Here is a 24,127-nt window from a genome sequence, read left to right on the forward strand (position 1 = left end):
AGTCAAGACAGACGTCTTCAAGAGCAGAGCCGGGGAGCAGCCAGCCCCACTCTTCCCTGTCCCCATCCCCCCAGCCTGGGCCTGGACTGCAATCAGCAGGGCAGATCCAGCCGACCCCCAGATCCCTCCCACTGCAGGGACCTCTTCTGGGTGGCCGCCTTCCCTCTCCCTCCTCCAGCCTCTCTGAGCCCGCTTCTGGAGCTTGGAGCCTGAGCTGCATGCATTGCTCCCTCACACTGGGACCAAGCCAGCTGCTGTCGGGCTGTTTCTGTCAGCCCTGGCTCTCCAGTCAGGTAGGCAGCGGAGCACAGCAGGCCTGGCTCTCCCGTCATCGCGCTGTGTACCCAGCTCAGACCGGGTACTCGGCAGGGGACCAGGATCAGCAAAGGCTTGTCCAGAGAACCACTGTGGGTGAGAAGGGCAGGGCCGCCTGACTCGGCCTTTCCCGGTCTCCAGGGTCTCCCAGCCTCCACTCATTGGCTCTTGCTGGGCCTGAAACTTCTCAGGGCCTCAACAATCCAAGGTGCAGTGTCAATGACTCCTCCTCCAAGATGCCCCCCTGGCTTGGTGCCAGGCTCGGGGCTGGGCTATGGACAGTCAGCCAAACCTGCTACTTCAAGGCCCTGAGGACAGCCTCCAGCTTCATGGCCACGGCCAGGTCGCCCTTCACCTTCAGCCGCCCGCTCATGTAGGCTCCCAGGGGCCGCAGCTCCCTGCACAACAGGGCCTGCAGGTCCTCCTCGGCCATCTCCACCACCACATCAGGGATGGCATCAGGCTCCCCATGCCCCACCCTCCCTTGCCCTGTGGGGAGAAAGAAAACTGAGCGTTAGTAGGGGGACGACTATGCTGCAGGGGGTAGGAGAGGTTAGCATGTCCCACTGGGAGGGGTGGAAATAGTGGTTAAGCGTTCAAATTCTAATACCCTGGGTTCAAGTTCCATTGGCTATGTGACCGCTCAGAGCCTCAGTTTCCAAACTGGTGAAATGGGGATGATGATGATAATCCCTAAATCATATGCTGATGATGAGAAGTAGGTGGGATAACGCACAAAATATGCTCAGCGCTGAGCCCGCCATGAACAGGACCGCAACGTGTGTGGGGCGCTTGGTACAGGAAGCTCGGCCATCTGAGTTGTCCTGCTGACGAGGACAGGGCAGGGAGACCGAGGCCTGGGTACTCACTGTCTGCAAATAGCATCTGAGCCCCTGACTGCTATGGGTTTGCCCTAAACTGGGGGCAGGAGCAGGGCCCAGTCTGAAAAAGGACCGTGGGTGGTCGGGGCTACGAGCAACCCAGGTGGAAGGAAGACAGCAGGGAGGGCAGCTGCACCTGTAGTGAGGTCCAAGAAGTAGATGCTCTGGGTGCCACTGGGCAGGACGACATTGAACTGGTAGCAGGCCCCGACCTGGCTGACCAGGGCCTCAGACAGGAAGGGCTTCAGAGCCGTCAGCAGCCCCTCGGCCACAGGCTGCTTGGGGCTGGACCCGGCACCACCATGAGGGGCAGACGGCTCAACCTCGTTCACCATATCCAAGGTATCTGCTGGGGGCGGCCGAGGGGATTGGGGAGGGAGGCAGAGAGAAGGTCAATGTGCTGCCAAGGTCAACGTGTGGCCTCCGTACCTTCGCGGCAGTTCCGTCTTACACCCTCTTCAGGCCCACGTTCAGTTTCCTCCTCAGTTTCCTAAGAAGCTGCCCTTGAGTTTTTACCATAACCCCAAATGCCATTTCTGAGCTACTCCAGCCTTGAATCCAAAACTCTGCTGGATGCTGTTGCTTCCTCCCATGGAGGCTCCCATAGGCCTCCACACACTCAGACACCTGGACTCTTCTCACTGCCTTAGCTCTGGTCAGCTCTAGAATCGGGGTGGCCTGAACAGCTGGGCGGGGTGTGCACTGCACAAGCTGCTTGGTTAAGGGAACAAGTAGCAAAGTTCAGTCTGTGCTGGACACCAAACTGAGCGCCCTGGGGAGCACCCTCACTCTTTCCCCGAGGCTCCTTACCTGGCTCGGGGAGTGGGGCACCTCCTGCCACCGAAGACATGCCTCCTCCCAGGAAGTGGAGGGCCAGCTGCTGCAGGGTGCTGTCCAGGCTGGGCCCAGCTGGACTGTCCTGGGGCAGCTGGAGCACGGCCTCCACTGCCAGCTCCACGCGGTCCACCTCCAGCCCCCAGGCCCTGGTCACATCGTTGATCTCCAGCTGGAGGATGGTGTGGGGAGAAATGGCACCCATTCAACAAACCTTTCCAGAGCACGTTCTTTAGGCAGGCTGGTATGGCCACGGTGGCACATGAGGCACCAGGCCTGCCCTTGAGAAGTTCCCAGCCTGGGACGGAGGCAGAGGGCAATTACAACCCAGCTGTGGGCAGCTGGTAGTGAGCAATCAGGAGACGGTGTGGGGCAGGGAGGAGGGGGTGATGCCAGGAGGAGGAGGAATCATCCAGGTGAAGGGGCATCAAAGAAGGGCCTTTCCAGGCAATGGGAAGAGCAGGTGCAAAAATGCAGAAAGGAGCACCTCGAATGTTCGGGGAACCGTGAGGAATGACAGTTCCATTTAGCTGGACCCTCAGTTGTGGCCTGGGACACCAGAGACAGCCGAGGGCTCAGAGGAGGTTGCTCCCGCTCACTTGGATTTATTCTGAGGCACAAGGAGTCCCGGAGATGAGTTTAGCAGGCAAGTGACAGGGCAGTCTTGCTTGTTGCAAAGATTCTCTTGGCTGCTATGTGGACACTGGATTGGAGGGGCTGAGGGTAGAGGCATGGAGACCAGGTAGGACATTGTTTCAAACCGCAGGCAAAAGTGATGCAGATGGACTGTCAGGCAGAGAGGCGGCTGTGAGCCGAGACACACCAGGGGAGGGGCACAACTCTGTAAACTCTATTAAGCTACAGAAGGACACTAGAGAAATAGAACCGCTGGACTTATCGGCTGCCCGGATGTGCGAAAACAAGGAGGGCGGTGAGGAGTTGGAGGAGCCACGTTTCTAGTATGGCTGCCTGCACGGATCAGGAACGCGGGCGTTTATCCAGAGAGCATACACAGAGGAAGACACAGATTTGGGGGTGGGTAGGGAAGGAATGGTGACTTTTTAAACACGTTAAGCTTGAGGTGTCTACGGGACGGCCAACCGCAATTGGATAAGTGGGGCCAGGGCGCAGGGCAGAGTGGGACTGGATCGGAGTGTTGAGAATAATTAGTGTCTAGAGTTAGCAGAAAGCCCCAGGTGGGTAAGCTCTCCTGGGAGGTCACAGGTGAGAAGAGACCACTGAGGGAAACCTGGAAACAGAAGGGCAGAAGAACAGGGAGTAACCAGGAGTGTGGAATAATGGAAGCAGAGGATCCAAGAATAACAGAAGGATGGGTCCATGGAGTCAAAGGCTGCCTCCAGGTGAAGTAAGGGAAGGACTGAGAAGTGCCCCTGTGCTAGCAAGAGGGAGGTCACCATGAGGTCGGCAGTGACGTCAGTCTTAGGAGCGTGGGGGGAGCCTAGATTAAGGACAGGAGGGGAGGAAGGAAAGGGGAGAGAGGGGCTAAGAGCTAGAGGGGGTCTGGGACAAAGGGAAAACGTGTGTCCTCGCAAAAAGGCAAGAAGAGGCTGAACTGAGGGAGGGAGCCGAGTCCTGGGCCCAGAGCACTGCCCGGTGCAGAGGAAGCAGATGCTTCCAGTGAGACAGGGAAACAGCACAGATGTAGATGAGTTTGAAGGGGTGATGCTGGAGGAAGCTGAGAGAGTTCTCACCCTAGAGTGTTTTCTCCTGAGGATTAAGAGGCAAGGCCTGTGGCAGAGGGACGGGTGGGGTGGCAATGGGGGAGGCTGGCCTGGAGCAGCTAAGGAGGGCCCAGCAAGTGAGAGGTGGGGAGCGTGCAATCCCTCTAGAGGAAAAGTACGCAGAAGCAGGGGCGCGGTGAGAATGAGAAACGTATGCCTGAAACGGGCCTTAGGGAGGTGTGCTGGATTTCCTGAGATTTCATTTTAGCCAGGCAATGACCCCACTTTACCAGGAGCCAACTCAATCTGGGCAATGGCCCTACATGACTCTAATGTCCTGGTATGGGACTCACTCCCTCAGATGGCCTCTCTTGGCTTTGCTGTACCAAAGCCATGTGCAACAAGGCCGAGAACAATTTTCTCTTCCTGAAGGTAGATCAAAACAGAATGTGGTTTCATGAAAAAAAATTATCAAATTGTGATCTGAGTTGTATAGGACTGAGCACTGGATTGGGGGCTGGGGGGCAGGTGACCTGGCTCTGGTCCAGCTCTGCCCTGACCACAGGTCTTAGGGGCAAGTCAAATAATTTCTGAGCCTTAGTTTCCTTCCTCCAAAATAAAACAATAATACCAGCCTTTGCAGCAAAATGTAAAGCAGAGATACACTGAGCCAGGCAAAATGCTATGCATATGAGAGCTCCTCTTGGGAATTTCACCCAGTTGATTTATTTCCTGAAGGGACTGCGACCTCCAGGACTGGCATTACCCCACTCCCCTTCCTGTCCTCTAACCCTGGGGAAAGCAGATCTTAGGGGAACGAGGGGAAACTTCATCCACGGTCCCCTGCCAGGACATGGGAGGAAGCACAAGGTGAACGTGAGGAGCAGGGGACACGCCTTCAAACATGTATTTCAACCCCATCTTGTCACAGGAGGGATCTGAGGTGAATTCGAGGGTAACTGCTCACACTCAGAGAAGAGGCAGGAAAAAGGCCCAAATGCCCTCATGTCCCTTTGTTCTCTTCAGAACAAAGAACACAAACCCACAAAAATGCACATGCTGCCTCGGGGAGCATGGAATTCCCCTGAAGGTGACTGGGCCAGGAAGGCCCCTGCTCCTTTCACCCACCTGCCTGCCCCATGAGGCGGCTGAGTGCCCCCGAGGCCCAGTGTTGTCATGGCAATGCCTGCAGAGCAGTGAAGAGTAAAACCTCAGGCAGTCGGGGGCAGGACCCAAGAATTTTTGTCAGGCCACTCCCCTGTCCCAGCCCCTTCACCTCTCAGGGATAGCTTTGCCCAAGATTGCTACGGTCTGTGCCATCTTCTGTTCCTCAACTCACAGTCCCACCCAGACCACTGACTCTTCAAAAGTCGTTACACTCTTGGGACATAAGGCAAACTGAGGCCCAGAGCGATCTGGTGCTCTGCTAAAGTGCCCTGGCAGGCAGAGCTGGGCCGAGGTGCCGGCCCCCGAACTCTGCCGTGTGGAGCTGCCTACCAGGAGCTGGTCGCTGATCTTGGGCTTCTCCATCTGGATCTCCCGCAGAGGCCTCTTGAGCAGAGCCTTGGTCATGGCATTCTGGGCCGTCATGCGTGTGGCTGTGTTCAGGTCCTTCACTGTCATCACCGACAGTACCGGGTCCCAGATGCGGAACTGGACGTCAGCCCCCACAGACAGCACAGCCCCATCCTTAGAGGCCAACTGTTGGGGGAGGCCATGAAAGAGGGGCTGGGGGCGCAGGGAGGCCAGGCCCACTGAGACCACCCAACCTGACCCACTCGCCTGGTCACTAGCTCCTCAGGAGCAAAATGGTATCCCCAAGTGCGTGGGCTTAGGTATATGGATCAAGGATGTCCTCCCAGCCCCCTCCCCCCTTTTCTGGTATCTTCCTCATTCCTCACCCCGAATGGCTACTCACAGGCCAATCCACCCAGCATAAGCTCCCACTCCCTCTGTCCACAGGAGCCAAGAAGCCCCTCACCTTGCAAGGAGGGACACTGAAGGCTCGTGTCCGCAGATCCACCCTCTGAAAGGAGTCAATGAAGGGCAGGAGCAGAACCATACCGGGTCCTTGAGGAGTGCGGATCCGGCCCAGTCGAAACACGATCATGCGCTCATAGGTGGGCACGATCTGTCCACAGCAGCAAGGGAAAGGGTTGAGAGCACTGAGCTGCTGCTGGCAATGATGTCTCGCCAGGTCCCTCCCTCACCTCTCTCCCTCTGGCCTTGTTCAGTGTCAGGTATCCTGAGCTCTGTCTTCCGATGAAAACAACAAAGCTCTGAGAGGTTAACTGACGTGCTCAAAAATCACAAAGCCCCCAAGTGAAACACGCAAGATCTGAACACAGTTCTGAATGACTCCAAAAGCCACGCTCTCAACTGCCATACTATATTGACTTGATCCTCCGTGAAACCTTTCAGCTGCGTGATCTGAAGCTAGACATGACTCAAACCAGGAAGCTGTCTGCCCTTGTCTTAGTTAAGGGAAAAGCTGGGCTGCTCTAATAGCAGCCTCGAGCAAAGGGCTTTGCCAACTTCAGGTTCCTGGAATCCTCAAACAAGGAAATATGTCCAAATTGAGAAATGAAGTCTTAGAGAAGCAGTGACTTGCCCAAGGTCACATAATACTTGTTTCAGTGGCAGTTTGGGGACTAGGATTTAGGACCTTCTAAGGACTCCCTTCGAGACCACGCCAAACCCCAAGCTTTCTAGAGACACTGGCTGTTGCCTGGGGCCGCACGAGGGTAGGCTTCCACCTTCACTGCAGCTCTCAGGTGCAATCCTCAACTCTAGTTCATCCTTCCCATCTGCACCATCCCTTGTTGAAAACGAGGCCTGAACTTCCTATTACTCATCACCTGCTGGGCCAGGTTGAGTGTTTTTCATTTCTAATTTAGCCTAACCCAAAGGGAGGAAGATATTTGTGTGCACCTTAAAGCCAGTGTTCAGACCCCCAAACTTGGGAGTTTGGGAAGACTTGTTTCTGCCACTTATTGGCTCCCAGTATGACTTTGGACAAGTCTGAGCTTCAGTTTCCTCATCTGAAAGGTGAGAATGAACAATTATTTTCCAGCCCATTTCACAGAGCTGTGATAATATTTGGGGGAAGGGGGCAGAGGATGGGGAATTCACCCACCAATGCCAAAGCTCTCCACATGGCCCAACCATTCTGGGGGCTGATCCAGCCAGCCTTACCTTCAGGGCAAACCAACCAGAAATGGGGAAGGTGATCAGCAGCAGCAAGAACCCCAGGAAACTGATGAGGCCATGGCAGAGGCAGGAAGGCCAGCTCTGAGGTGCATCTGGGGACAAGAGAGCAGAGGTAGTCAAGGAATGCCGACTGGGTCTGGCAGGACAGCTGCTGGCTGGGTGAACTCAGTCAAGTGTACCTTTTGCCCACCTCCCCTTTCAGTGGCTCCTTCCTTTTCAGGGCTAAGATGTTCTTTCCTAGCTCACAGTTCTTCACTCCACTTTAGTGCCGTGCCCTAAGGACCATCAAATACTCGCCTTGCCTAATACTACTCCCATATCTTTGGGCAGGTGCTAGTTAAGGACTGTTCCTCCCTCCCATACACCAAAACAAATCTGTCCCAAGTCCCACCCTCACAAGGCCTATTCTCTGCGAGACAGTAGTCATTGGAATTGAGAAGCCAATCACACGATGCTCTCCTCACTGGGCTGAGCAGGAGTCAATCCTTTTGTCTGATTTATATTGCCTCCCATAGCTGGCAAAGCCAGGAGTACCTGGGCATCTGTAAGCACATGCTGGGTTGAACTGAATGCTGCTGGCATAACACCTCCTCTACTATCAGCCCCAGAAGTGTGCTTTCAAGGAGTCCTTTTGGAGACAGCCTAAGGCTATCTGGTGAGGGTGGCATCACTGGACCTTAGCTTAAAGGGATAAAGCATCAATTGCTCTTCAACAGATGCCAGAGATGAGGGCAAAGATGTTCTTTCCTAGCTCACAGTTCTTCACCCCCCTTTAATGCCCTCTGGGCCATGCCTCGCTTGAAGCAGCTTCAGGTGAGAGGTGGGGGACAGAGAGCTAGGAAAATGAGATTCATCTGAACCACAGGTCCCTGCCCCCGTGAACCAGAAGCCCAGAATGGGAGTGAAAGCTGAGAAAACCCCAGAATCTGGGAGAGGTTATTTTCTGCTCTCTTTCCTCTCCCAACCCTGAACAGAGAGCAGACGGGAGCCTCGGCTCCACACTTCCAGGAACCCTATACTTCTGGGCTCTCTGAGCCCCAGAATGCTAAATCTCCTTTCCTGCCTCATTCTGACCCATGTGGCCCCTGCAGGAAAGGAACCCTTGGATAGGGGCAGCTGTCATTAGAGGAGGATCACAGAGGGGCCACATCCTCTGGGGTTTTGGTTGTTAGGCTGTGGCATGTGGGATCTGGCCTATGGGCCAAGGGAATTACTCAAGGATTTTGGAGCAAGACAGGGCCTGGAAGACATGACAGGCACCTGAGGGCCTACACATCTCCACCAGGAAACAGGGAGATGCTCAAGCTTAGGGAGTCTAGAGGTGCCCCCTGAGGTGAAGATTCTGCCATTTCTCTGCAGCCAAGTGCCCTTGGCGTGCTGGTGACCTCCTATGCCTAGACCTTAGTTTCTTTCTAGGCAAAATGGAAACCTGAAATCTCTGGGCTGATAAAGCCGAGGAGAAACGAGGTGAGCCAAGGCTTCTTGGAAGATGAGAAACCTCTGGTGCTGCAGCCCCGTGGCCCTAGGAGGGCTGGATTAGCAGTAGCTTCCCAGCGCCTGATGCAAGCCCTTCTCCACATTGTGGAGACCCTCTCTCGGTCCCTCCTCTAAGGATGTGAGCGCGCAAGACCTGCTGACTCCCGAGAGGCAGAGGGTTCGGGCCCAGAGTTGCCAGCCGATCTCTCCCGGGTCCGCTGTGCTGGGCGGCCACTCACCGGCCCCAGGCCCCACGCCGCCCGGCTCCGGGGACAAGCAACCCTTCTGCGAGCCCAGGAAGCCAAAGCTCGACTGCTGGAAACGGTCAAAGTCCCCCAAGGGCAGCGCTCGGTACCCAGACCTGCCGAGCATGACTCCTAACGGGGGTACGCCCCGCGCCCCAGCACTGTACGCAGCCTGACCAGAGGGCCGCTACACCACCCCACCCCTGCTGGTCGCCGTTGCCGGTTTCGCCTGCACGGCCATGGGCGGTGGCCCTGGCGCAGAAGGAGGAGGCAGGACGGGCTCGGCTCTCACCGTCGCACAGCGCCCCCTGCACTGGGAGGACCGAAATGCGGCCGCGGGGCAGGGAGGGAGGGTAGTCTGTGTTCCTGGAAGCCCGCAGGAGTCCGTCCTCCTACACCCTGCTCCCACTAGGCCTTAGAAAAGGAGCAGGAAGAGAAGTTGAGCTTTGTAAGGGGGTTTTCAGGAGCTGAATCTTCTCCAGAAGCAAGGAAATGCTACCAGCCTTCTCAGCACGAACTCAAAAACTAGGGACGGATTTTGGGAAGGTTGCCCTTATATGGAATTAGGTTGTCTCCAAGGCATGATAAACAAATTATTCCTCTTTGTGTCCCCTCAGCCCAGCAAGCTGGGCCTGGCAAAGAGTGGATCTCAGTGCTTATCTGTTGAATGAAGGAGTAGCCAGATCATTGTGGGTCAAGGTGGGGCAGGAGGGCCTGAACGTGGGCACAAAAAGAAAGAAATTTCATGTGCAGACCTCAGGGAGCATGGTAGAGTAAGGAAGGAGGGGACCCAGGGCAGCCCTCCAGAGCATCACAGAGGTGAGATCCTCAGTCTTGCAGTTGCAGAAGCAGCATGCCCCTTGATCCAGGTACCCAGAGGTAACTTGTCTCTCCATGGCTTGAGAAAACCCAAATGCAAATGGTGAATTTACTCTGAGAAGCATTCATTTCCAACAAGGTGTTGGGCAGGCTGTCTTCCAAAGCGGGCAAAGAAATTAATAAAGCTTTCCTTGTCTCACACGTGCCAGCCCTCAGGCCCCTCAGTCCACTTCCAGGTCCCTTCTGCAGATGGCTGCTTACCATCTTTGGCTTTTACTGGTTTGATGGCCTGATTCTAAACCTCTGGGGGCACTGATCAAGCTGCAGGGTAGGGTAGGCTCCTGAGGCTTTGCACTGTCCCTGGGAAGTTAGTTCTCCCCGCATCCCCCCACCCCCACCCCAGACTATAAACTTTACAAGAGATAGGCCCCATCACCATCCCTCTAGTCTGTCCCGGACTGGAACTGAGCACAAAATGGGTACACGGGAGTCAGCACAATGACTGGGATGCTTTGAAGTTTGAAGACAGGGGTATTGGCCCAGTGATGCCACCTGGAGTTGTGCTTTCTCCCCTCACCAGCTTGGAGCTGGGCTTCTCCTTTGGCCAAGAGCTAACTTGCTCTCTCCTCATTTTTTTTTTTTTTTAAATAAATAAATTTATTTATTTATTTTTGGCTGCGTTGGGTCTTTGTTGCTGTGCACGGGCTTTCTCTAGTTGCGGTGAGCGGGGGCTACTCTTCATTGCGGTGCGCCAGCTTCTCATTGCGGTGGCTTCTCTTGTTCCAGAGCACAGGCTCTAGGCGCGGGCTTTAGTAGTTGTGGCACATGGGCTTAGCTGCTCCGTGGCATGTGGGATGTTCCCAGACCAGGGCTCGAACCCCTGTCCCCTGCATTGGCAGGAGGATTCTTAACCACTGCGTCTCTCCTCACTCTTCTCATACCTGCCCACCAGCTCTTCCCATTCCCTCCCCACTCCCTACTGCCTCAGATTCACCAGCCCTTCCAACTGTCACACAAGGCATCGTCTTGTTCCCCTCATCTCCACTCAGTGTCCTCCTAGTGTCTCTGACACTGGTCTCTCCCCACATCCCATGGCCACTATCCTAGACCAGGCCACCTGCCCCTAGGTTGTCAGAATGACTGTCCCAATATACACTACAGATCATGTTGTTCCTCGTTTCCAAACCCTTCACCGACTCTCTATCGCCCACAGTACTTGTCCATCTGCTTAGCTATCACCTTACCCCAGCGCACTCCTGGGTCAACATTACTCATGGGTCCCCTCTTAAACCTGAAAATAACCAAAACTGAAACTGAAAACTAGTTGTTTTTTCTCAAAACTAGTTTCTAAACAACCTCTCCTGTTTCAAACCTCCATGCCTTTGCATGTGCTGTTCTCTCTGCTTAAAGTGTCCCTCCAATTTCTGAATCCCTGGCGAATTCCCACCATTCCTTCATGTCCCAGCTGAGGGATCTCCTTTCCAGCCAGTCTCAATACTGTGTGAAAATCTCCTTTTGGGGGCCTGCTCCTCCATTAGACCTGGGGTTCTTCCAAAGTAGGAGCCACCTGTGGCTCACCTCTGCGTCTCCGGCTCCCAGCTGAGGGCTGGCACAAAGCTGTGCCAGTGTGAGATGAATGAATGTTTCAAAACCGAGGGCGGGGGGCTGCCTCCTTCCTGGTCAGCTCTGACACTGTCCAGCTGTGCGGCTACTCCTCTCCTCCCTCTCCCTCCTCCCTGCTCGAGGCGAGTCTTCAGAACCCACAGTCGACTTCTCCGCCCCTAGAACCGCCCACAGCTAGTGTCTCACTTCCTCTCGGGAGGCGGACGCTTGGGGGCCCCTCCCCTTTTGGACGCTTCGGGAGCTCAGACGTCAGGCGCAAGCCTCTGGTTCAGCTTCTCCCGCCCTTCAGCATCAAAACCGAGAATCGAAACTGCGCTGGATTCCATGCAGCAGGAGGCTAAACCCGCCGGATCTCCGGGGCCCCAGCAGGACCCCGCACCGACCCTCGCCCCCACCATGCCTCCCCCGGAGTCCCTCTCCGAAGGCCACGAGCCCAGCAACAGCCCCACAGAGGTACTAGTACTGCGTTTGGGGAGATGGGGTTCAGGCTTTGTTGATTTTGGTTGGGGGAGATGTGGGGAGGGACAGGGGAACTTGGCCAAGCACCTTAAAGAGTGACATAAAGAAGGAAGACCAGGCATGAGGTCCTGACCTTCTCGGTTTGGGGTAGCGGTCACGGAAAGTAGAAAATGGGACGAGGATAAGTTAGTGGGGGGGGGGGGCCTCTCTGGGCTGCGATTCTCCACGAGCAGGGGGGTAAGATGCTGAGGGTCAGTGGCACCCCGGACCGGACTCTTCCGCCCCCACGCTGGGACCTGCCTCTTATCCCCTGCCTCAGACGAAGGACCACCTGTTAGGGAGAGTAGTAGCCATATTGCACCGGCCTGGGAGCCCCCAACATGTCCCAGGTGTGGAAAAACAAGAACCCTAGTTCCCAGATCAGAAAGTGGGAGAGAGGTGTCTTGCCTTGGCTAAGGCCTCAGAGTTCCCGTGGTCTAACCTTTAGGAAGCTTCTTGGATCCTTTTCTTGGAGCACCCTGCTTCCCTAACCCCCATCCCCAAGGGGTTTATTAGGGGTTTTTTAGTCTCCTGCACAAACTCCCTAGCCACCCCCGACCCCCAAAGGAACTACTTAGATCAGTTGCTCTACGTTCTTCCAGGCCCTTTTTACTGTCCTTCATGAAAGTACAAATAACACCATATTGCAGTAACTTTCATTATTTGCATTTACACCTGAGAATAATATTAACAATACTGGTTAAGATTTATGAATATTTCTCATGGGCCAGGTACTGTATTAAGCACTTTTCTGGTGGTAAAATGTTATCAAATGTATATATTATGTATGTTTTCTCCATTTCTAAGTGTACACAATTCAGTGGCATTAACGACGTTCACAATGTTGTGTAGCCCTCACCGCTGTCTATTTACAGAATTTTTTTATCCAAACAAAGTCTGTACCCTTTAAGCAATAGCTCCTCATTCCCCTCTTCCCCCAGTGGCTGGTAACCTCTAATCTACTTTCTCTGTGAATTTGCCTAGTCTAGATATTTCCTATAAGTGGATCCCTACAATATTTGCCCCTTTGTCTCTGCATGATCTTACTTAGCATAAAGTCTTCAAGGTTCATTCATGTTGTAGCATGTGTCAGAATATCCTTTTTAAGGCTGAATGATATTCCATTGTGTGTATATACCACATTTTGTTTATCCATTCATCTGTTGATGGACACTGGGGTCGTTTCCACCTTTTGGCTATTGTGAATAATGCTGTGTACAGAATAATGAGTGTCCAAGGATCTGGGTACTTATTTCCAGTTCTTTTGGGTATATAGCTAGGTGTGGAATTGCTGGATCATATGGTAGTTCTATGTTTAACTTTCTGAGGAAGTATCAAAGTGTATTAAGTACTTTATGTGCGGTTGTATGATGTACACTTAATGAATCTCATTTTGAAACTTAAGTTCCTTGAAGGCAGGGATTTGTCCTATACATCCTTTTATCTCAGGGCCTAGTACTGTGTCTTAGGAGAAGTAGATGCTCAGTAAATTGTGGAGTGAGAGTGGGAAGGCCTGAGTAAGTGGAGGATTGGGGTACTGATAAGCCTGGGTTTTGCATCATCCAATGACAGCCTGGTATGGCATAGGAAGTCCCACTCTGAGCCTCCAGCCAAAGGGGCGGGTGTCCATTGGGTGGGGACTCCTGGGACTTCAGATCTCACCTCCCTCTCTGATCCCCCAGCAAGCCACAGAGGAAGAGTTCCAGTTCTTGCACTGCCAGGGCTGCCGGGCAGAAGCCAAGTGCCCCAAGCTGCTGCCTTGTCTGCACACGCTGTGTTCAGGATGCCTGGAGGAGCCATGCAGGCAGTGCCCCATCTGCCAGGCGCCCTGGCCCCCAGGCCCTGATGCGCAGGCCTTGGACAACGTCTTCTTCGAAAGCTTGCAGCGGCGCCTGCATGTGTACCGGAAAATCGTGGACGCGCAGGCCTTTTGCACCCGCTGCAAAGAGCCGGCCGACTACTGGTGCTTCGAGTGCGAGCAGCTCCTCTGTGCCAAGTGCACCGAGGCGCACCAGTGGTTCCTCAAGCACGAGGCCCGGCCACTGGCGGAACTCCGCAGCCAGTCGGCGCGGGAGTTTCTGGATGGCACGCGCAAGTCCAACAACATCTTCTGTTCCAACCCTAACCACCGCGACCCTATGCTGACCAGGTAAGCAGGCCTGCCCAGGGTGGGGTGAAGCTTCTAAGAGCGAGGTAGAGGCTGCGGGGAGCAGAGATCCAAAGTCTCACAGCCGGCAACGTGGGTCAAGGAGCTTCTAACGTCTTGCAACTCAAAATAAGGTCCACAGACCAGCAGCATCGATAGCGATGACCGCAATTTATGCTGTCCCGTGCGAATGGATGGATAGCAGTAGTTTCCAATTTCCCCTTATAAGAAATAATGCTGCAGAAACATCTTTTCACCCATATCCAGTCATTTCTTCAGGATAAATTTTTAGAAATGCCATTTCTAGGTGAAGGGTTATGAAAGTTTTACATTTCGATACATGTTGCCAAACTGCCCTTTAGAAAGTCTTATAGTGGAATTTTCCAGAAGCATTGCCATGGAGTCTCAGTATAGCTGGATTCTAGGATGAGATGTGGGTAGTTGGTTTCTGTCTGAAAAGTCAAAACCGGAACAATGCACTTCCTGGGAGTGTCTGTATGAGAAAAAAAAATGTCATGTCCAATATTAATGATTTTTACTAAACAGCACAGGATTTTAATTCAGGATTTTTTGGATAGATAATACATTTATGTGGTGCAAAAAATTACAAACAAAATTTATAGAGAGAACAAAGTCTCCATTCCACTCTGTCCCCCATCTGCCTAATACCCACCACTTCTCCCTCCCCCATCCGCGTTTAACCATGGTTACCAGTTTTGAATGTTTCCAGAGTTTGTGAATATACACACAGGTAGGAGTATATAGTCTTACAGGTCTTATTTTTCCCGCTTTAAGCAAAAAGGTAGCATACCTATGTGAACTTTTAATCCTCCCTCCCCCCGCATAGATAGCTTGTATAAGATTCTTGGGGATCTGCTTGCAAAGTGAAAGTATTCTTTGCCGGTTGGGGGCACACTCAGACAGAGCTCCATTCCTGCTAAACTGACTGTGGCTTGCTTACTTCCTGCTTGGAGATTTACCACCTGTACTACCAGATTCCTCCACAGCGGATACTATTGTTTGAATTTGGATTTCTTTGTTTATTGTTAAGGTTGAGGTCCAGTGGCTTTTCATATGTTTTTTGGCCATTGAGCTTCTTCATTTGTAAATTGCCTCCTGAGGTCCTTTGCTTGTTTGTTTGTTTACTTTTAGGAATTAGTCTTTAATTGTAAGAGCTTGTTATAGTGCAGATATTTTTCCTGTGTTGACCTTTGTCATTCATTCAATATGAGGTGTTGTGTTTTAAGTTTTTAGTTCTATGTAGTCCAATCCCTCAATCTCTTCCTTTATGGTATCTGGCTTTGATCATCCTAGGAAAGATTTTTCCTATGCCAATGTTGAAAATATTTACTTATACTCTATTTTAATAATTTGTTTTTATAGTAAAAATTTTCATTCCCATGGAATTTATTTTTGTGTGTGGTATAAGGTAAGAACCCTTGCTTTGCATTTCTCTCCAAATGGAAAGCCAGTTCTCTCGACAACTTTTATTGAATAATTCACTCTTTTTGTTTTTTTCCCATTTTTTAAAATCGAAGTATAGTTGATGTACAATATTTTGTTACAGGTGTATAATATAGTGATTCATAATTTTTAAAGGTTATACTTCATTTATAGTTATTATAAAATACTGGCTATATTCCCCATGTTGTACAATATATCCTTGTAGCTTATGAATACTCCACTCTTGCTTTGATCTGAAATGCCCTTTTAATCTTGTACTAAATGTCCATGTAGTCATGAATATGTTTGTAAATCTCTGTTCTGCACCAAACTATTCTTATGCTAATCCTTACTACTGTAAGGAGTTCTGTAGCTTTATATTTGATAGGGTGAATTCCCATTCTTTTTCAGAAATAATTTTACTTTCATAATTTGTACAGTTGCTTTTGCTCTTACAATTCATGCAGTTTCAGAAGTTACATATTCATTGAGATTTTGACAGAGATGACATTAAATCTTGGAAGAATTGTCCTCATCTCTGGTTATATCTTTGGGTTTTATAGTTTTATTCACAAACATCTTGAACTTTTAAATTATAGTTAACTCTATAATATGTAATAATATTATAAATGGAATCTTTTTCCATTATACTTTCTAACTGGTTATCATTAACATTCACTACTGCTATTAATTTATGTATATTTATATTACATCTAGCCATCTTATTGGGCTCTTTTATTCTTGTAAGATTTTCAGTTGATGTTTTGGATTTTCTAGGTAAACAGTCGTATCACCTACAAATAATGAAACCTTTTTTCTTTCCAGTATTTATACATGTTACCTCTTTGTAGCTTTGTTTCATTGGATTGGCCAGAACTGCCAGGACAGTATTGAATAATGTGAAGCAGTGGTTAGAAAAGGCAACTTTGTCTTGTAGCTATCTTTCATGAGAAAGTTTCTTATTCAGTATGGTGCTTGTTATTGATTTCCTTAGGTGACTTTTAAAAATCACGTTAAGAAAGTTGCCTCCCACTTCTCGTTTTCTTAGAGTTTTGTTGTTGCTGTTATTTTGTTTTATTTTTAACTCAGGAATAGGTGTTCTTTTGGACCCTGAAGATGTCCTTTCACCTTTCAGTATGATGAATTATATCAATAGGTTTCTTTATGTTGAACCATTCTTTAAGTCCTGGGAGGAAAAAGTCTGTTTGGTCATGATATACTATTATTTTAATTTCTAGCTAGATTCCATTTAGTACTGTTCAGCCTATTATTTAGGCTCTTATCTATTTTTATAAATGTGATCAAATTTTATGAATATGTATGATTTCCTTGTCAAGTTTTCTTATTCATTTGATAAGACAACTCTTTCAATGCGTTTGCAAGCTTTTTTTTTTTTTTTTTTTTTTTTTGCAGTACGTGGGCCTCTCACTGTTGCAGCCTCTCCCATTGCGGAGCACAGGCTCCGGACACACAGGCTCAGCGGCCATGGCTCATGGGCCCAGCCGCTCCGCGGCATGTGGGATCTTCCCAGACTGGGGCACGAACCCACGTCCCCCGCATTGGCAGGCGGACTCTTAACCACTGCGCCACCAGGGAAGCCCTGCAAGCTTTTTTGAACGTGATGATATGTATAAATTACTTAGCATAGTGCCTGGCACCTATTAAATACTCAATAAATGTTAAAATGCTACTCTGAGAATTTCTCTGCTGTAGACTAGTTTAAAGAACATAGCAATTCAAGCTTATAGAAGTTTCTTGAAAAACTATCTGATACAGGTACCTTTTTTGAAGAGTAGGGTTTTTTCCCCTTTTTTTTTTGGATCTTGAATCAGGTTGTTTGGAATGTTTTCTAGTTCATCCTGAGTTATCTTTTATAAATAAAAAATCCCCTCTATACCTGTAATTGTGTCCCCTTTCTTATTTCTAGTGTTGTATATTTGTGGTTATTTTAGTGATCTTTTCAAAGCACTAGCTTTTTGGTCTTTCCTTTTATGGCTTACTGATATTAATGTTTTCCTTTTTTCTAATTAATCATTTTGTTTTTATCATCATTATTTTCTCTCTTCTACTTGTGTCTCATTATTCATCATCTAACTGAACATTTAATTCATTTATTTGTTATCCTTATTGTTTAATACATTCTCCTGTGAGTATGACATTGGCTGCATCCCATAACTTTGATGTAGTGTAATCATAGTCAGTCATTTCTCAAATATCTATAATTTCATTCTTTTCTTAAACATTTTTTCTTTGATAGGAGAGTTTGGGGGAGGGAGTTTTCTAAAATTTTCAGGTGGCTTGTGATGTTTGATTTAAATATTTGATGTTAATTTCTACAGTATGGTCACCTAGTATTTGAGTTATATCTGGGACTACTATACTGATGTTTTCTTTGGGGCCTTGGACCATATTCTGTGGACTAGCATATTCCTAGGATTTTTTTTAAATGTGTATTCTTTGTAGAGATATATCATATCTCTCCTCTTCCTATTCTGGTTTAAATTTTTAACAAACATATTAGAACGTGTGCTCGCGCGCGCGCGCGCGCGCACATGTGTGTGTGTGTCTGTATCTCTCACCATCAAGAGTAGATTACAACTGTTCTTCCAGATAAGATAAAACTTTTAGCATACTTTTTGTTCTCCCCTCTTTCTCTTCCCACATTCAGATATAGTTGAAATAATATGAAATTTTAGTTCTAGATATTACCAAATTTTATGTCTTTTCTATTCTAAGCATCCTTTTTTTAAGCATCCTTTTTTGACAGTTATTAAGTGTCATCATCACATTATAACCCACTTGTTATCTATAATCTTAGATTTTAATTAGTTTCATTGCTCACAGTAATTTTTTCTATAACATATCTTCCTCTTCAATTATTTAATGTTATTAATTTCCCATTTGGCTGGAATACTTCAAGTAATTTTTTTTGGTTGCTTTTCAGAGTTTACTTTCTGGAATCTTGATTGTCTTAACTTGCATGTCCTTCATTTGCTGTCACATTTATTTTTTAATTTATTTTTTATTTTTATTTTTGGCCATGCCACGCAGCTTGTGGGATTTTAGTTCCCTGACTAGGGATCAAACCTGGACCCTCAGCAATGAGAGCGTGGAGTCCTAACCACTGGACCGCCAGGGAGTTCTCTGCTGTCACATTTAAAGGAAAGTTTAGCTAGGTGTAAAAATTCTGAGGTCACAATCACAAATCTTTCATCTTGGAGTATATACACATTGCTTCATAAATTTGTGGCCTCCAGTGCTGCAGATGAGAAATTTAATTATTATCTAATTATTTTGCCCCTGTGGGTAATCTGTTTTTGTTTGCTAAGGATGTTTATATAATTTTTCTTTATTCTTGCAAATGATTGATCAAGCTATAGGTCTTTTCTTTTTTCAGTAATCCTCTCTGACATTGTTGAACTGAAAATTCAAGTCTTTCTTCAGCTCAAAGAAATTCTCTTCTACTTTTTTATATATTGATTTCTGTTCATTTGCTTATTTTTTCTTTTTATAACTATTGTTTTTGTGTGTGTGTGGCTTTTTTTAAATGAACTTTTTATTGGAGTAGAGTTGATTTACAATGTTGTGTTAGTTTCTGCTGTACAGCAAAGCGAATCAGTTATACATATACATATATCCATTCTTTTTTAGATTCTTTTCCCATACAGGTCATTACAGGGTATTGAGTAGTGTTCCCTGTGCTATACAGGAGGTCCTTATTAGTTATCTGTTTTACATAGTGTACTGTGTATATGTCAATCCCAATCTCCCTATTTATCCCTCCTCCCCCACTTTCCCCCATAACCCTTAAGTTTGTGTTTTACATCTGTGACTCTGTTTCTACTTTGTAGATAAGTTCATTTGTATCAATTTTTTTAGATTCCACATATAAGTGAGATCATATGATACTTACCTTTCTCTGCCTGACTTATTTCACTCAGTATGACAGTCTCTAGGTCCATCCGTGAGACCAACTGCAATCATGTTTTTTTAATTGCCAAACAAGGTCAGTGTTCTCAGGATGCTTTTTCTTGTCAGCCTGTTCTTGTTTTCTCAGTGTATGTTCTTAAATCTCCCTGAAAAACAAACTTATAATTTTTAGAAGGTTTATGTTTCCTATATTACCCTTTTTTTCAGTGTGAGCCAGGAATCAGTTTGGTCCCCATTTTGCCTGCTGATTCTCTTTATAGGTCCTGTGGTTCTGTGTTGTCTGCTCACATGTAAATGTGGACATCTAGACTGCACAGTCTTAGTGGCTGATAGGGGCTGGGAGCAACTGTATAAACCACAGTTTACATCTCCTACCCTGCAGTGAGGATGGGGCCTCTCCGAGAGCCCCAGATGGTGGTAGCTTGCAGAGTGCTTCACCTCTAGTGTGGGGGGTGGATTTCTCCACAGTCGGCAAGGTACAAGGGGCAAGGAGGTCCAGCCAGCAAGAGGACAGGATTCTTTTCCCTTGAGCATGGTAGATGGCTTCAAAAACCTGACAGTATTGCTTAAAAATTGTACGCACACAGTCACAATTCACAGTTGTTTCACAATCTACCGGTGGTTATTGGAAAAACTCGTTTCTTCTGCACAAAACCTCAGTGTCATAAATAACCCACAACTTCCTGCAAGTTACAAGTCAGTAATAAACCGTTCCATCCTTTGACATTGAGCTGACTTAGGGCTCACAGTGGGGAGCAGCATCAGAAGTGGCTTTAAACTTTCAAACTCAGCCTGGGAGTGTCCTCCCTGGGGCCATTGGCATTTGATCACCACACCTGTGGAGTCCATTCTTTCAGCCCACATTCCTACTATGTAGCAAGCCCTCTGCTTGGTGCTAGGGTATAAATACAGACAGATACAGCCCTGGCCCTCTGAGGTCACAGTCTGGTGGAGGAACCAGATCTGCAGTTAACAATCAAGGCTGTAAAGTGCTTCAAGGAAGCCTGCTCACCATCGTCACTCTGTGCTGATAGTAGCCCTTAGGACAGTGTGATAAGACACCATCCTCTCCCTCATATTTTCCCTTGCCAGATGGCTGACATCCCATGTGTGCTCAGTTATTTAAGGGCAGAAGGAAGAAGGAAGGCTGGCACCAGGCATGTGATCTCAGAAAAGGCCACCTGCCCAGCCTTGATTGTCTGGGGATGGCAGCTTCCAAGGGGGTGTCACACTTAGCCTGGCCTGTAAGGAAGCAGAAAGGGGAGGGAGCATGTGCAAAGGCAGAGGCACCAGCAAGTCTGCTGCATTTCAGGAACTGCAAGTAAAGGCTGTGCAGGAGGTCAGGGGCTGGAAGGGTGAGCTAGGGTCAAACATGGGAGAGTTGGAGTTTGGACTCTGTCCTACAATTTCCGGGACAAAGAATGTTCTCAGTTTGCTCCGTTTTCCTGCAGTTTACTCTTGTACCAGCGAGTATCCTGTAGAACACGGTGTGAATGGACCTTCGGGGACTCTGTTGGAAACCCACTGGTGGTACTAAGGCAGAGAGTGGGATAATGTTCAGATCCTCTTTCTGCACTCTGGTACTTTGATTGAACTGGGCAAGTTTAGGAGCAAGGAGACCAGGATTTTTTTTCTTTGGCTGCATGCTTATTTACATTTTACCCTATTCCGTAAAGAATTTGAGATTTTACCACCTTACTGTTGGATATATGACCCAAGCGGAACTGAAGCAAAGAATCTGGACCTGGGGAAAGGGAGCCACATTAGGGGTGAGGCCTGCAAGAATGCAGAGGTGGCAGCATGGGGAGAAGGCCAGAGTGTCACACGGCCATGGCCTGCCTGACCTGGAGGTCAAGGTGGCTGCCAGCCTTTTCATCACATGTGCTGGGGAACGCTCGGGAGTGCCTTGCAGCCAAGGGTAATGGGGGTTTAGGACTATTGATGGAGCTGAGACCCATGTTGGGGTGTCAGATCCCAAAGCTTGGCTGGATGGGGTAGGGGAATTAATCCAGGACCATCAAAACTTGTAGCGGTAAGAGCTTTAGTTACACTTGAGTGGGGAAAATGAAAGACCTATTATTCAAGTTTGAGACGTATGATGAGATCATAAACTGGGAAAAGAGATCCCAAGACCAGAAGTTGGAATGATTGGCAACAGGTGGGGAGAGGCATCCTGGGCAGCCCAGGGGAGGGTTCAGGGCAGAGGTGGACATCACGCAGTGGTGGCAGGAACCAGAGTGCAGGGGACAGGCTTGAAACCGGCCTTGAGTGACGCTTCCCGATCCCTTGGTACCTGGGCAGCGCCTTTCAATAGGAAACTGAAACCTTTTCCAATATGGTCAGAGAATGGGCTCTTCTGGTTGGATCTGACCTCTTCTTAACACAATAAAGCACTTTCCTGTCTTTTGAGATGTTTTTTCCTGTGCTATTACCTTACTTCCCAGACCCTCCTATAAGATTATTGAGGAAGAGAGAATTGTTGCAAGAGGCCCAAACATTAATGGGAGCTCATCCCCAAATAGGAGATCTTGTCTGAGCCAGGGCCAGGACAGGACGCAGGATTTCCTGACTGCACTCTGCAGAGTCTGTCCTGGTGCTGCCGGCCTCCACATACAGGTAGTTTTCAACTAACAACCTGGCCGAGTTGCAAAAAAAAGGATTCTACAAGTTACTTGTTTCAAGCTCAGAGTGTATCTTCCCTTACAATTAGCTTATTCAAAGGAAGCATGCTATTTAAGCAATGTTAAATTTAATTTTCCTTGACTTTGATGAAAGAAAAAGATACTAAAGTAAAATTAGACTTGCTAAACTTCAAAGAAATATTTCTTCATCCTAAAACATTTCCTAAAAGACCTCTCTAAGATTAAGCAAAAAAATGACTAAGGCATCAAGAGGCTGGAGTCATTATAGTTTGTTTTTAATGAAATGAATCCATTTTAGACAGTAACAAAGTCTTTGCCGTGAAAGATCAGGATGGTCCACTCCCATGTTTGTAGTCTTGGTTCCATGTCACAATGGCTCTAACGCACAGCACTGGTCCTTTCACTTTAACACCACTTTTCATGGCTTCTTTGTTTTGATTCAGCTCTTGGTTAGAGGGATGCTGTCAATTAGCAGTTTTTCTCAAGAAGGACTTCTGTGTTCTGAATTCCTAGAGTGGTGTTGAGAATGTCTGTCAGTTAGGCTTGCATGACATCTTGGCTGGGTGTAATATACCTGGTCACCGTCTTTCCTTTAGAGCTTTGTAGACTTTGCTGTATTATCTTCCAGCATCAAACGTCTACCAGGAGAGGCCTGAGGCCAAATTTATTTGCTTTTTCTGTCTCAATGCCTAAAGATATTTTTCATTCCTTAAGTTTATCAATTTAACCAAGCTGTCTTGGTGTGGAGCGTATTGTATCAAATTATTCTGAAACCGGGCTTGCTCCTTTAGTTTAAAAATTCTGTTTGTTTCAGTGAAATTTTCTTACATAACCCCTCCTCCTCTTCCTTCCTCTTCCTTTCCTTCTCATTTTCCTCTTGCTCTATTACCATTAGTATTACAGTTTTTAATTTCTGATTTTATTTTTTTTCTTATTAGTAATCTTAAGAGTATCACCACAGTTTGGGGGAAACTTAAATATTTAGTGAGTATTGAATGAGTAACAGAGATCAGAACCACAGTATATTCTCAGAGCTACATAAAATCATTTTATACCTATTTTAATAAAAGTACTTCTGGAGAATATCAAAATTGTTTGTGTCACATAAGGACACAAACTTGTTTCCTATGTCACCAGATTCTATTAACATTTAATGATTAACTTTATAGTCATTGAATTTTGTAACAAATGCCTGCTTTGGCTTTTTATTTTAAAATAAATTTATTTATTTAATTTTTAAATTTTTGGCTGTGTTGGGTCTTCGTTGCTGTGCGTGGGCTTTCTCTAGTTGGCGGCGAGCGGGGGCTACTCTTCGTTGCAGTGCGTGAGCTTCTCGTTGCGGTGGCTTCTCTTGTTGTGGAGCACGGGCTCTAGGCGCACAGGCTTGAGTAGTTGTGGCACGTGGGCTCACTAGTTGTGGCTCACGGGCTCTAGAGCACAGGCTCAGTAGTTGTGGCACATGGGCTTAGTTGCTCCACGACGTGTGGGATCTTCCTGGACCAAGGATCGAACCCGTGTCCCCTGAATTGGCAGGCAGATTCTCAGCCACTGCGCCACCAGGGAAGCCCGCTTTGGCATGTTTTACAGTTTGGATTTGTTCTGCCAAAGCTGTTAGAGTTGGGGAGGTATTTTGAGATAGGTACAACTAAATAGAAGAGCTGTCTGTTTATACCATATGTTATTTAATACAGTATTACGTTAATGTTACCTTAATATCCAATAGCATTTTTCTTATTCATGGCTTTAGTTAATTGATTGTTTCAGCTATTTCCATCTCTTTTGCCGTTTTATTTATTGAAATTAGGTTGGATTTAAATGAAATAGCTTAATCAGATTAATAAGTAATCACTGTATGTAAACTTTGCCTTGTCCTCTTGCAACATTTACTGGCATGTAAATCCAAATTGTGTTCACGTTCACTAATATCCAATACTATATAATTATAGTGCATTATTATAAAACTCAGTGAATTTGCCCAAGTGATCTAACTTTGTTCAAAAATTGAATCGCCTGCATTAACATATTACTTATGTGTTATTTAAGATATTTCTTGCACTTGATTCTCTTCTGACTGTACTTCCAAGGGGCATCATTGCAGTCACCTCAGTGTATGGTGATGATAACTTTTTTTTTTTTTTTTTTGGCTGCTCCACACGGCTTGTAGGATCTCAGTTCCCCGACCAGGGATCAGACCAGGGCCCTTGGCAGTGAAAGCACGGAGTCCTAACCACTGGACCGCCAGGGAATTCCCAGATGATCACATTTTAGAAATACCATGTGGTGGCACTGGGAAAGGTTGATTGGAGAGACTAGAGGCAAGGAGGCCTATTAGGGGACAGTGCTAAAGGAGATAAGCCATAATTGGGGCAAGAACAAAGGCAGT

At 47.9% G+C, this 24,127-nt stretch overlaps 2 protein-coding genes across 7 annotated transcripts in view; one reads left to right on the top strand and one right to left on the bottom strand.

Annotated features, from left to right (window-relative positions):
* Nucleotides 1–610: 610 nt before the first annotated feature.
* On the bottom strand, nt 611–8,774 carry STOML1 (stomatin like 1). 5 transcript variants are annotated; one of them, XM_065871401.1, is made up of 7 exons: nt 8,638–8,774; nt 6,908–7,014; nt 5,694–5,843; nt 5,210–5,413; nt 2,007–2,202; nt 1,333–1,545; nt 611–804 (listed from the first exon to the last, which is right to left on the bottom strand). In XM_065871401.1, the coding sequence occupies exons 1-7, from the start codon at nt 8,768–8,770 to the stop codon at nt 611–613; spliced, it is 1,197 nt and encodes a 398-aa protein (XP_065727473.1). In that variant the 5' UTR covers nt 8,771–8,774. The 5 variants fall into 5 exon arrangements, with proteins under 5 accessions (XP_065727473.1, XP_065727474.1, XP_065727476.1 ...); XM_065871402.1 differs by having other exon boundaries at nt 1,333–1,542; nt 8,638–8,770; XM_065871404.1 differs by lacking the exon at nt 5,694–5,843 and having other exon boundaries at nt 1,333–1,542; nt 8,638–8,770.
* A 2,616-nt stretch (nt 8,775–11,390) lies between these two features.
* PML (PML nuclear body scaffold) overlaps nt 11,391–24,127 on the top strand; it is a 40,297-nt gene continuing 27,560 nt past the window's right edge. The window contains exons 1-2 of one of the 2 annotated variants that reach the window (XM_065872859.1): nt 11,391–11,538; nt 13,266–13,732. In XM_065872859.1, the coding sequence (XP_065728931.1) occupies nt 11,410–11,538; nt 13,266–13,732 (596 nt within the window). In that variant the 5' untranslated portion in view covers nt 11,391–11,409. Of the gene's footprint in view, nt 11,545–13,265; nt 13,733–24,127 lie in introns of both variants that reach the window. The other variant, XM_065872860.1, reaches the window with a different exon arrangement.

This window comes from Phocoena phocoena, chromosome 2, assembly GCF_963924675.1.
Source record: "Phocoena phocoena chromosome 2, mPhoPho1.1, whole genome shotgun sequence".
NCBI classification, from domain to species: domain Eukaryota; kingdom Metazoa; phylum Chordata; class Mammalia; order Artiodactyla; family Phocoenidae; genus Phocoena; species Phocoena phocoena.